General features: G+C 43.6%; 2 protein-coding genes across 2 annotated transcripts; one reads left to right on the top strand and one right to left on the bottom strand.

Annotated features, from left to right (window-relative positions):
• Positions 1–8688: 8688 nt before the first annotated feature.
• GL218_00047 (putative fad binding domain-containing protein) lies at positions 8689–10869 on the bottom strand (the record flags this gene model as incomplete). The annotated part of the gene is made up of 4 exons (XM_033576456.1): positions 8689–9783; positions 9852–10263; positions 10315–10702; positions 10794–10869. The coding sequence occupies 4 exons, from the start codon at positions 10867–10869 to the stop codon at positions 8689–8691; spliced, it is 1971 nt and encodes a 656-aa protein (XP_033442203.1).
• Positions 10870–13116: 2247 nt separating this feature from the next.
• Positions 13117–14479, top strand: GL218_00046 (putative cfem domain-containing protein; the record flags this gene model as incomplete). Its single annotated transcript, XM_033576455.1, has 4 exons — positions 13117–13252; positions 13319–13381; positions 13437–13887; positions 13990–14479. 4 exons carry the CDS (start codon positions 13117–13119, stop codon positions 14477–14479), a joined length of 1140 nt encoding a protein of 379 aa, XP_033442202.1.

Below are 14479 nucleotides of genomic sequence, written 5' to 3'. Positions count from 1 at the left end.
AAAAGGGGCTTCAATGTTCGATTTCCGGCGGTAACGAAGGTATCTGACAATCAACAAATAGCCAGCCAGGCAAATTCCCAATAATGAATAACTCTGCCATGATGGGTAACCAAATGTGAGGTTGTTGATAACTGCTCCCTGAAAAAACATAGTCTAGTCGCTTTAGTCATTTACTCTTAGTGCTATAATACTGAGTTAACTCACACTCAATCATCCACACTTATATCTATTAATTATCTCTTCTGCACTAGCGATGAATGTTGGGGAATCGAAAATCCAACCCCTCATCCCCATCTAACGGCAGGCATTTCCAATTGCATTTCAAGAACTCAACAGAAACAGCCGAGGCACAGCCTTACCAGGCCCCAATTAAAACATATGCCTGTAGATCAACCTCCGGAACAGTCAAGCCAACAGAAAATATTTTCACGTTAGCCTTGACACTCTTCCATGGAGCATTATGAAATCATCCAATGTCATAGGTTAACAGCAGCAGGGCATATTACAATTAATCAGCCACGGTTACCGTATCCAATAAACTATCTAAATGAGAACCGCTCGGCACTCCAAATGTCTTTAGATTCATATGTCATGTTACATTATTCTGCAATTTTCGGTGGCTAATTCCGTTAAAGCCTGAGGTGGTAAGTGGTAGGTTGTCCGCAGCGCTCTCGAGAAGCCGACGTGGAAGACATTGTGTATTGTGAAAGAGGCCTATGTTGCAGACAGGCACGCCACATGGGATGCTATTACCTCGGGGATAATACGTTTGTTTTTCGACAGTCGTCAGCAATGAATCCAAACCCGCGGCTTGCAACGCTTCCTTGACATGAAGTAACTCGATCATGTGAAAATAACCGCGAGATTGTGAATGACCAAGATCTCTATAGCAAATACCTACTCTTCCTGTAGTTGGGCACAGGAAAACTGTTAACATATACCTATAACACCCGTCAAATGTATCAAGGTAGTTTCTATATCGCGATAGAACGAAACTCAAATTACATTATACGTAATGCAAATACTAAAAAGTGTAGAATACTAACTAGGTAGCCTATGGAGCAGCGCTTTGTCTCCTAACACTTTAGAAATAGGAGCACTCCAGAGAAGAACAAACCATTGAAGCCTGACATGACACTAGTTATCAGACAACACCGAGTAATTATAGCTGCCCATAAAATTGGTCAAGCCATTTTAGGGCCCGCTATTGTCTTCTTACATCACTACTTAGAAACCTACCTCTCAAGGAATGAGCGAACAGATCGTAGAAATCAATCATGTATTAGATTTTTGTTTTTAGTCCGCCGTCAGCTTGGTGTATGAAACCCCTTTCCCCAGTACTCCACCAGGGCTAGAAAGGAAATTCATGCTCATCCATCGTCAGTCCTCGCCGGGAAAGGGGGAGTGCTACTTTTGCGCCTGACCAAGCGACGCGAATTGTGGCAGGGAGTATGATAGTGAGGCCAAAGCCAGCAGCAGGACCGTTCAGAGCGACGATAGTAGATTTAATGCACCTTGTTATAGCTAGAGCAACACGACCGCCCCTATTCCCGCTTAGCTGTGGTGATCGAGTAGAGGCAGCTGGGACAGGGTGATTTACTGGTCAGCAGATTCTTACTTAGTCACGGCATTGTACTTCTCGGGACGGTTGAAGGCTAAAATGAGGACTTTGGTTATAGCTGAGGGATTAGCAAGGACGTGAGAGACAGTGATATCTTTGAAGAAAAAGCGACGAGTAGGAGGCCGGGGGAGTAATGATGGAGCTCATCTTAATGACGACTATACTAACGTGATGATATCAAGTTCGGCGGCCTAACCAAAATTCTAACTCAGTTTTATTTACAAAAGCCTCTCACTTAATTACCATATGTGAAGTCAAGGGGTTCGAGACATCGGACTATCAATACATCTCTTCACGAATGTTTGTCTTTCCTTCTCATGATACATACCTGGTAACTAACACCAAGTTTCTGAACAGCTACTCTGGTAACCCGTCCTTCCATAGTAGCCAACGAAGCAGAGTGCCGAGGTATCTCATAGAGCCGTCATGTGAAAACTACGCCAGGTAATACATATCTCTACCCCGAAATCGTCTTCACCCCAACACCGGCACTTCGGATTGCATAAATAACCATGACCAACCCGCTCCCGGTGTTCTGGGCTCAATGGTGGGGCTCATGTACCAGGGCCTGTTTAAGTGGAGGTGCTTTACGAATAATAGCCAATCAAATATTTACTTCAAGATGCATAAATTCGTGTGAAGTGGGTATTGGACCCTTGGCGGCTGTTCCCGCTAGAGATTAGGAGCTGAGATTAGGGCGTAGCTCAAGTCGATCTTTTTGACAAGCCGAGGCATCTAAATCTTGCGAGGGAAAGTTGGAATACTTTCAACAAATCATTAACCAACGGATCCCAACAAATATTGATCTTTTTTTAGGGCTATCAAATGAGTGGAACGCGGCATAGCATATATGTTAGGTAATTTTTATGACGACAGATCTATTGAGACATACATATCTAGAGACATGTAAGGTTGTACTCTGATATCCACATCTCGTCTCCCGTGCTTGGATCGTCACACAACCCTATTCATTTCTTAAGACGCCCGACTAGTTAAAAACTACGAGCAGCGTCTAGAGTATTCTAACTTCATATGGAAACGTTGTAGTGTCGTACCTTGCCTTCAAAATCTAAGCGGTAGCACGAGCATGAAGAGCTTACCTTTGGCCTCCTTTATCCGGTCTACTACCTACAGCCAGCTGATCTAATCCGATCCAGGCCCGTTTCCTGCATGCCTTCGTCCGCCGTCTCACTGACTCCACCCGGATAAGCACATCTCCACGCGCTAATGAATAAAATAACAAGGGAATCACCAGTTCGATAGAGTAGACCATCTGGAAAAAGTATGTCAATGTGTTTCTTTTTTTTCTGCTCTATATTGAGATATTTGGCGAGAGGCCGGAGTATCAACCATAAGGCATTGAGCCAGATACCCACAGGTACTGCTATTTGACCCGTAAGGAAGTGCCAAAGGTGCGCCTGAAGATTGGCTACTATACTCAGTCTGAGGCAGTCTTAAGAGGCGATACTCAATCTAAGTGGATGAGATCGTCACTAAGCACGGCCACCGTTTGCATGCCCTTAAGCTTGATAGCTAAAGTCTGGCTGATCTTAATGATGTAAGCCACATCAAGAATAAAGTTCTATAAGAGCGTTTGCATCATTGGCAAAGCCTCCTACCAGGCAAATGGTGTTCAATACAGGCTTATACCCCATTTCTAATGGGTCAGGAACCCCTTGTTTAAATGCTTTAATTCGTTATCAAGCGTTCTTTCATGACAAAACTTACCAGCAGTGTCTCCAAAGACAGTAAGGTCAGCCTACGGCTTTGCAATGGGATTAATGAAACCCCTTTTGCTTTTTATTGGATACTTTCCTCCTACCACAGCATTGTCTAGCGCTTTGACTGTGAAAAAGGATAGTGACGTTGAGATGAAGCGTCTCGCGAAGGATCTATACTCATGCTTAGTATCCTATGAGAACGAGCGACTCGAAATCTGTCACCTACCAGCTATATGTATGCGGGCTTGAATAGTTACTCAATATTACCATGAACCTTTCCAACTACATCATCAACTCCCTTCTACACGAAAACGCAATCGGTAGGTTCCGCCCAGTTGCAATGTCGGTAGCTACAATTCTAAAGTTTGATAAGAAAGCAAAGGTTTTGTTACTATCCGTATCAACTAGAATCACAGTCATAGCCATCATATCCTATGATTGTGAACAACTCGAGCGCCCACCCCCGGAACGGAATTTAAGTAACGCGGTAAGGCGCAAGAGGAGTTCATTATTATGTCGAATATTTCGCAAACATGTGAAACTATACCTACCTACCTATGCGCCTATATGGTGATAAGGGTGACGTACCTTAGGGGGGTAAGATAGGGTAACTTCAACAGCCGAGGTACGACTCACGACCAGCCTCACCCGCCATCTCCAATCTCCACTACCAATATAGCACCAAGTAGTCCGAAGTTATGCTTTCCCAACCTCATATATTGTAGTTGGCATAACTAATAGCTTAAGTCTGTACAGTTATTTTTTTCATCGTCGTCAGGAGAACTAGCTATCTATCAAAAACTCGCCCATACGACCATAAAATGGAGCACAATTCTTCCTTAGTCGAGGCGACGCGTCATTTCAAGTCAACGCCATGGTGCGCCACTCTGCTTGAGCGTCCTGGTGTGATTACATTTACCCCCACCTCTCGATTGCCAGAGGATCCTACCGGCCACTCTCCAAGTCAAGATCAATTATTTCGGAAGACGCTCAATAATACCGACACCGTGCCATACTGCATCGGCTTTTACCAAGACCCAGTTTCCTCTAATTCGGATATAGAGGCAAGCCCTTCTACCTTGTTAAACCCATCCTCACAACTTAATCCGAAACTTTTGATCAACTCCGCCTCCTTAATTTTCGACTTACGTCCAGGAGTGAACGGATATAATGGGACAACCCACGGTGGATTCATTAGCTCTATGATAGATGAGGCAATGGGGAGTCTTATTTTTATCAATCATCAAGTTCAGACGCGTGAAGAGGCGCAAGGGCGGTGTTTGCCACGAGGTGTCTTGGATTTGAATAACGTCCGATTCTTTACTGCGAGCATGACTGTGCGGTTTCTGAAGCCTCTACCTACCCCACAAACTGTCGTCGTAACAGCATCTCTTAACAGAATAGAGGGGCGGAAAATGAGTTTAGACGTAACGGTTAAGGACAAACATCAGATAGAATTTGCAAGGTGTGATGGACTATGGATGTCGTTGCCGAAAGAGAAGATTTGATGGATAAGTAATAACCTCAGCGATTTCAACCCTGAGTGTTGAATTCTATCAAGGATCAGGTTACCATATATGTCAGCTATTAGCATACATAGGTACCTACCTAGGTAGGCAGGATAGGTAGGTACCTACTTACCTTTAACTATTTTTCACCCCTATTGGCATATTTGGTGTATGTCACGGTGCAGGGAGTGCATGTCTATACATGATCATCTCAAACTTATTACACTCACTCCTTTGTTCTTTTCAATATAATAGGTAACTATATTCCTAATAGACTTAGGAACTACATGGCTACATAAGTACACTCAATACGTGATAATAACTTAGAGGTACTCCATAAGAAGTAGATGTCAACTAAACATGTAATTAAGGAGGTCTATTAATATACTCTAAATAGCCCCCTTATAATCTCATTGGAAACACTATTACATACTTAGATATTAAAGCTAAGCAGTATTAATGTTGTTTCACTAAGTCAGGGCATCTTACCGCCTGGGCCTAATTACCAGCCTGCTCTCGAATTGCCTCCGTAGTTTTTCATTCGCGATTTGTAATTCTTCCGGCCTTATACCATATGGTGCGATAGCGGGTCTGGGTGCCCCCGACTTTAGGTAATCTCTCGGTATTAAGACAGTAGTATTTTCGGTTATCACGAAGCCGTGACAAGCCAAGCATACCCATGCCTTACACGTATTTTGTCCGCCTAATGGGCCTTGGAAGTTGTAATTGTTGATGCCAGGCAAGCTTCTACACCCTGGACAAACCATTCTTCCGTACAGACTATCAACATATATCTTCATATCCGACACAGCTTCTTGAAGATTTAGTAAATGCTGTAATCTGTGAGGGCTACACAGACGACGACCCAGTAGCTTAACGCCGCAGGAACAACCAGTTATCTCTAGAGGATGGCCTCGCCAACCCCCAACCAGTCTAGTTAGTCCCGTACCGATAAGTGAATCGCCTGTAAAATCTGGCATTGGCAAATGCGAAAAGTTATCGAAATAAACATCGCAACCCATATTAGCGGCCATACCGAGTAAGCCCTCAATAGAACCAGAACATTGATGACAAAAGTATTGTCTCATTTGGAGGGCAAAACTCGAAAATTCCTCGTAAAACTTCTCGCGGTTTTCTTCTTCGCAGGTATCGCAAATCGGAATGCTATCCCCTGTATGAGTAGTATCTTCACATCCGCGCATTGTTGGACGACGGCACCTACCGTCAATTAGGTACTCTTGCTCGCATTCTCTGTCGTAGGAATAAATTTTCCCTTCATCCCACATACGGAAAAATGGAATTGACGATAACACGCTTTGTGCATTTTCGTTCGGATGCTCCCTGAAAGGATCTCTTCGAATAGCACTCATATCGACTCTATCAGGGCTCCCCTCCGGATATTCATTGCGATTATCGTAGACTTGTATGTCAGTACTTTTTGTATTCCACGGTATCCAGTAGCTGGGGCGAGCAGGGCCAGGAGATGCTGGTCGAGTAAGAGGCATCAAGGTCGTGTCTCTGATAGGGGCTATAAAATAATACTCCGCTTGTGTGCCTGGGTTAAGTCTCTTAAGATCATCCTGGTTATAGAGAATATTGTACTCGCTTATCTCGATTTTGCGTTCATGAGCTCCAATATTATTCGCAGTTTGTTTGCTGAGATAGTACATGAGATCTCGGGCAACTTGAGACTCATTCAACGGAACTCCAGCCTCAACATCGTTATTGAGCACTTGTACGATTGCCGGCAGGTCAGCCGGAACTCCGTGCTCCATGGCTTCTTGTGTTAGCTCTAAGGTTCGTGTATATTGGCCTGAAAGGTCTTCATCTCGTTGTACCTGTACGATCTCGTTGTCCACGATTCCTTCGTTTTTCCACGTCGTATACTGTATGTGGTAGTCACTAGGCATAATCCATGAATACATTGGGGTATGAAGAACTTGATTAACGCCGTTAGGACCAAATCCAAGGTTAAGGTAGTAACCATACATGTCAGAGCCGGGTACTTGCCGAAAAAAACAATATTTGGTGTTTCCGGTGCACATGGCCCCAGAGTTGTGACACCTATCACACTATAACAACAGTTAGTAACAACTTGCCTTTTAGTATTAAGGGTTAAGACCCTTTTTTTAGACGCAACAGCCGATTTAAAGACTGAGACCTCCAAAAATGGGCCAAAAAGGGTGAAACTCATTTAATTTTACATACCGGTCTTTTAAAATCGCAACGTAGTCCTAGATTTGCACATTGATCACACGTGCTTAATACTGGTGCTCGAGTAGGGCCAGGGTAAGGAGGTAATGGAATCCCGCCAAATACACAAGGAAGACCATACTGCTTACATCCGGTGCACTGTAATATCAATGGTCAGCGAATAATTTCAACGAAATGCCCGGGAGCATGGGAGGAGATGAATATTGATTTTTACTTACCCCGTGGTTTTCTACAGGACGACTGCATGGTGCTTTTATACCCGATACCTTTAAGCGGCATGCTTCACAAACTTGACGCCCTGGACGTGAACTACTTCCCTGAGACATTTTGGATAAGCTTAAGCTTGTGTAAATTTTGAAATAATTTCAAGTTTCGGCGAAAGGTTTTAAAGGAGGTTGATACAAGACAAGGTAAGTGAGGTTCTAGTGAAGTCTAGTGAGTAGAAGCAAGATACAGTAGCAGGCAGATTCGATAGATATATACATGAACACCCGAGGAAACAGTAGCAATACAATACTATAATGATATAACAGTTCATAAACAATACATCGTTTTCCAAGTTCCATGCTGTTGCAAGTTCTTTGTTTGGCTTCGATATATAAAAACAATACTATTTCAGAATATTTCATCGGATCGAGTCCTTTCAAATATCTTCATATGTCAGCTATATGTTCTAATTCGTTCATTTGAACTATAGTTGCCTGAGTGAAAAGTCCAAATCCTCCCAGTTTATGAAATACTTCCCTTCAATACCTCGCGGCGTATATGAGTGGACAACACATAATACTACAGCATTAATAATGTAATATGAATAATCGTATTGTTTTATAGTGCCAAAAAAAATTTCAATGTAGAACGCGAAAATCTATCGTAATTGATTCAAATATATATATATATCTCTTAAAAGTTTTATTTCAAAATAACTATACTTTATGAGTATAGTAAGATTCTAAAGCATGCTTGACTCAGGTTAAAAGTAAACAAGCATCTTTACAACGTAGAAGTCATTAGATATACTTGAGGAGAAAATGTATATGCTATAAAAAACTACATTAAGATTATAAGACGGATATATTATAACGTGAAATAGTGGAACCAGAATTAAGCTCAATCTTTTTAATAGTAAGTTATCTCGACTTATGCATTTAGAGTATCTATCACGAAGAAATTTTAATGCGAACGGTGATGAGAAAGCTAAGGGTATAAAAAAAGAAACCAACGCGAAGTTGGCGAAATCAAAGGATGAAACTCTTTAAGGCTTCAACATAGATCCTCGTGAACAAAAAGTACATCCAAGTCTCCATATCTAGGTGCCTGAATACGTGCTAAGGTTGCCCATAAGATAATAAACATGTGATAAGAAACTCGATATTAGTCTAGTTCAGGAACAGGCTCCCCTATCATGAATATAAACTCTATTAGGTAGATAGATACAAGGTGGACATGTCTTGCGGCATGCCTAGATACAGATTAGAAATAAATACTATCTAATAAGGGGTAGGGAAGGTAGGTGCTCGCGTGCTATATGGGTATAATTTCTAGTATAGTAAAGCCTTTTTGTACATTATTTTCCATTTATAACTCATCTCAAATGGAATCTTATATGCTGAAGAAATCCAAAGTCCTATTTGGGACACAGCTTTCCGTTCTGTGTTGGGTAATACTCAACCTGGTTAGTTATGTACCAGTCCTCGGAGCCAACAGCTGTAGGTGCCCACAATAGGCCCCAAGGGTCGTACTGCTGTTTGAGCTGGTAAAGATATGCGTAGTTTGAACCATAGAAGGCTTGCTGCCAGTTGGGTTCGTTAATGTCCGCCTCGTTGAGGTATGCGCCAGAATTGGGGGATGCGTCTCGCCATGGTTGCATCATCTGGACGAGGTTCTTGTTCGCGGTCGCGATATCCTGAGCAGTGGCTTCCTGGCTCCAAGTGGCACCTAGTAGTGCATGCAGGACGGTTTGGCGCCATGCTGGATTCACGGCGTTGGTCTGGTTGACTGAGGGGTTGACTGCTGCTTTCATGTTGTAGCCGAGCATTAAGCCAGCCTTTTCGACACTCTCCCGAAGCGCCGCGTTTTGTGCAGCAAGCTTCGCCGGATCGTCCCAGTTAGAACGGGGGAACAATCTTGACCCAGTATTAAAATTCCAGACGCCAGTCTGTTCACTTTCAGCAGACCAGGTACCTTCGATGCCACCCAGCACTCCATCATATTCTTTATACACGGCATCGCTAACGGTAATTCCCAACCCCGCAAGCTCGTCGAATAATGGAGTAGACAATGTCTTGAGCTTGGCAGAGTTCATATCATTTCCCCATTGAGGAGCCATGGAGAAGGAACAGTCAAATATGCAGCTGATAGACCAATAGTTATACATCCCCTTATCGGCAAATTCGGGAAATTTGGCGAAAACAGCATCGACTCCCTTCCAGAACGTCTCCTTCGATACGTTAGTATTGACACCGAAGCTATAACTGAGAGTAGAGACGGGCTTCTTCGGGTAAGCCCGAATAACAAGCGAGGTCACGATACCCCAGGTACTGCCACCTCCGCCGCGAAGGGCGAAGAAAAGATCGGGATACTTTTTCTCATCAACAGAAACAAAACGGCCATTAGGTAGCACAACTTCCATGGACAATACTTGATCAGCTGCCATGCCATACATAGATAGCAAGGGGGAATGGCCACCACCAGCGATGTATCCACCACCGATGCCGACAGTCTAGTATATGATTTCGATTAGACTCCATTATTGTATGGTATGATCTCGGAATGGGACATGAAACTTACACGAGTATTTCCACCGACAATATGAAGACCTAATTTGTTTGCGGCTTGATAAAGGGGAAGTGCCTGAACACCAGCACCAATCTTAAAAGCTGGTCCACTGTAACCCGATGGGCCATGGGAGTACGTGGAACCCAAGTACTGGATGCCTTGTAGAGCATTGGTCCAGATGGAAAGCGATCCAGCACCAGTAGACTTGGCTTTGAAGTCATGGCCTTTGTTCTTGACGATCAGCCGCAGGTTAAGATTCCGCGCGAAATTGACAGCAAGCTGGATCTGCGCGACATTGGTTGCCTTAACAACATACGACGGCATACCACCTAGTGTGCATTTAGCCCCCGTCCGTGTAAGGCTAGGCGGCAAGCAGCTCACTCCCTCAAAGGCATAATACTGGATTCCTAGAGGTTGTGATAGTCTATGCTAAGTTAGACACAAACCCAAGAGAGAATAAGGAATATATGCTAACTGATATTGAGGCGTGTTCCACTGAGAAGTGATCGAATCACACTTGGCTTTGTCATACTGAGGCCAATCAGAATAGCATGGCGCTGCGGTTGGCACGCCCTCAACTAGAGCGCCTCCTAATAGAATATTAAGGAGATCCCATATAGGGCGAATCGGCCAAAATCTGTCCCCGGGATAAGTTTTACACACGCGGCCGGTACGTTTTTGAACCGCAGCTTCAGTATCGGTGAAATTGAAAAGCTCAACATTAGTAAGATTATAATTTGTCAAATTGGTGATAACTTCAGGCGTAAGCTGGCTTGATTCGAAGGGGAAATAGTTGATGCCAGATGATGAGGCATCAACGTCCACTTTCTCGACGGCTGGAGCAACAGTCTCTGGGGTTGCCTCTATTTATATCGACAAGGGTTAGCAAGCCACCACATCATAATGGCATGTCTACTGTATAGAAGGTGTATCAAGGACAGAACTAAAGCTTACCGACGCCATCTTGGATTGTCTGAGCGAACGCTAAGCTGGTTAGCGACAGAGCCGCAACGTAAATGAAGCGCGTCATTATTACGCCCGTAACTACCTAGGTAAGTAGCTGAGTATCAGGCTTCTACGCGAGATGCAAGTATATGCAAGCTTAAAAATATAGGAGCGCCTAGCCACCGGATAAAAACAGTCATCGAGCAGTATTCGCTGCTGAGGGATCACGGTGGAAAAATTCCAAAGGATCGTCCCTGCGTGGTTACTTTATACGAACCGATAACACGCCGATATTCCTTGACACCCACGTGTTTTTAATGAGCTAATGCATAGAATATCAATAGTTTAAGGGATAAGTCAAAGCTGACTAGGTGTAAGTATACATAGGAGGTAGTATACGCTATACGTATATCATAGAAAGTGGTATAATATACATAATATAACTACATAATATATACACTACGCCGTTATGGGTGAAGGTGAACTTTATTAGTTAAAGTCTACTTAACTACACATAAACAGACAGTCCTCTTTAATTTCATATAGCAGTCTGGTTCGAGGGGTAGTACTAAATAGAAGCGCGCTAAAGTGAAGAGTTCCATCCGGCTACATCAGACCGAGACTAGAAACTCCGAACATGGTTAAGAGTCCGTCTCTATTCTAGCGTCTATCTATTAGTTCAGATATACTATGTACTATAATAGTCTTCACCAACTTCTTTTATGAGTTTACTCTCCGTTTCCGGGACATCGGATTGTGGATATGATTTTCGATAATGCATATCTGCATATAATATAGGTAGCATTGTATGCATTGTATGCATTGTACGCAAGGTACGCGTCAAAAAGGCTGCACTACCCCAACCTACAGGCATGAGTATCAGCCCTTTCTCGGCTATTTCTTCCGTCACCCTTCTCGGCTATTTCTTCAACTCACTTTTCTCGTATAAATTTCGGCCGTTTATTGACAACAATTCCCGTTATTTATATTCACCTTTAGTAAACAACAATTGAACTTCTTGTTCAAATTTCTTATTTGATTATTTTTTATCATTAATAGAGCCATCTCCGTCCAAACATAAACGCTTATCGCATAAAAATAGAGGTAAGAGTTGATCGGAATAATAGCCAACAAGATTCGGCCGAGAGATATTATCGGGATCTAAACGGTGACTTACTTAAAAATCCTTACGGTGTATCACTACTACGAAGTGAATACGGAATCTAGAACGCAAGGTAGCATCAACTGCAAAGGTAGCATAAGACAAAGTAAAGGGGTAACCAACACCCGCTCCCAAAGAAGGACGCAATCCGATATACCCCTATAGGCAGGAAGATATCTCCGACCTTGCAGAAGACATGGAAGAAGGGGAAATTTTGCACGATGCTACCGCAAAAAGTGTTCGGGAAGAGGAGCGATGCATCATATACACCAACATACTGCAAGTGTCAACCCATGATGAGACGATGATATATAAGAAGACAAGGATGAGAAAATTGATGGCCCTCGCTTAAAATGCTTAATGCGCTAAGTTTTGAAGTATTTGAGTTGTGTCTCATGAAGCTAACTCACCTTCAGACACTAATGTAAGAAGAGGTCATATCCCTGTAGAATCAGAGTGTCCAAGCCCATACGTGAGAGAGGTAGGCAGTGCTATTATATGGAATTTTTGCACTCCGGCAAAACTACCAGTATGAGGTAGTTTTTTTCCCCCCATGAAGATGCAGTCCCGATCAAGGACGAGTCTATGTCACCTCGCTTGAAAGGAATCCCTCATGCTACCATACTTAACAGGTTTAAACAATAATTAATCCTAAGCTCTTTCCAACTTTTGTGGCAAACTCGTGCGGACTATAACCGATGGTTTCTCCTTGCCAAGGACAAGGGACTATCCAGTTCCGGGCAATGGGCCCTGGATTATTCCAGACGGATACCGGGGAATCCATGTAATGCCCTGTTTCCAGTTAGGAAGAGAAGGGATTGAGTACTTTGATGTTCCTTACGATCATTGATATGTAGTTAAATCGCTCTAGAGCCTGGTATGTCGCATCGATTATTCATTGAGCACGAACCGTGTGTGAAGCTTTCCAGACCTCATCACCCTTGACAGTGTTGTAGCGCGACTCTTGGGCCCCCCCTGGCTACCAAGATCTTCAACATACTCGAATTCTGGGGGATAGGATATATATGAATGATCGCCTGCAACCTCGACGACGATCTTCTACTGCTTGGGTCGACTCATCTCGTGGATCTATCTTGACTTTATCTGGACGGGGCTGCACAGATGCTTTAATGATCAGTTACCATGTCAGAACCAACCCAAGCCCCTCCAATGGCGACAAACCCTAATCCCACGAGCTGGCTCCAAAATCTGGGCATTGCTATAGAAGTGTTATGTCCGGCGCTTGCGTTGATCGTTGTTGGCTTGAGGACTTATATCAGAATCGACACGAAGAGCTTTGGATGGGGTAAGTTTTATGCGTCGCAAACTCCAGTAACAAGATTGTAGCCACGTACTAACTTAATTCATATAGACGATGGCCTCATCGTTGCTTCAATGGTCTTTAGCATTGCCTTGGCGGTAGGCTCTATCAAAGGTAAGCAGATATACTACTACACCTACCTCTGATATCTAAACCTAATAATACGCAGTTATGAAGGAGTTGTACATAGGGATTCATTTCTACGATGTACCGCTACCCTTTGATCCCACCGAAGGACTGATTTGGATATATGTTGTCGGCGCCGTTTACCAACCCATCTTAACACTGGTTAAACAGTCTGTCCTCGTCTTTCTGCTTCGTTTCTCGGGTATTAAGGCAGGCGTCCGATATGTCGTCTGGGGCACCATCGTCTTCAACACAGTATTGATGCTCGCCATTCTCCTGACCGTCATATTCCAATGCACTCCTATCGAGCTCAACTGGCATCCATTGGTACCTGGAAGATGCATTCAACAGTTCACATTTGGTGTGGTCGCTGCATGCATGACTATTGCAACCGATGTAGTCTCAGTGGCTCTTCCATTTTATATTTTCCTAGGCCTGAAGATAAATAAGAATAGGAAGGTTGCCTTAATTGGAGTTTTCATGCTAGGTGTACTGTAAGTAACCCCTAACTACGAATTCCCATCTACTCCAAAATACAATTCAAAAATATCGAATATACTTGGAGAGGTAAAGCTCTAACATAAGTCTTACAACAGCGTTACCGTTGTCAGCGTCATTCGTCTCTACTTCCTCGCTCAAAACTTCCACGATCAGAGTCCAGATAAGAACTTCTCTATCGGCTTCTGTGTCTCCTCTATCGAGTGCAACTTGGCTATCCTGACTGCATCGGCCCCCGCACTTTGGCCACTTATTCGTCGTTGGATACCGCATCTCAAGTCAAGCGGCGATCACTCCTATTACGGCCGCAAATATGGCGGTGCTTCGCATTTACAGCAGGGTTATATCAGGACTACCGATGGACCAGACAGCAACAATATCGGCTTGAAGGACCTAGAAAGCAGGCGAACTCGAACCGAAGTCCGATCCGCGCGAGATTCAGACGAGGAAATTCTTACAGGAACGGGAATTATGCGCACTACACAATTTACTGTCTCAACTGAGGACGACTATCCGCGAAAGGGGCCAAGAGCTGACTATGAAGACCAAACGACGCATTCAAAAGTCTCCAGCAATGCTTCCTTGTGA

Source organism: Daldinia childiae (assembly GCF_008694065.1).
Source record: "Daldinia childiae strain JS-1345 chromosome Unknown Scaffold1, whole genome shotgun sequence".
Lineage (NCBI taxonomy): Eukaryota > Fungi > Ascomycota > Sordariomycetes > Xylariales > Hypoxylaceae > Daldinia > Daldinia childiae.
Note: the sequence above shows the minus strand (reverse complement) of the source record. Positions and strands in the feature narration are given on the sequence as shown.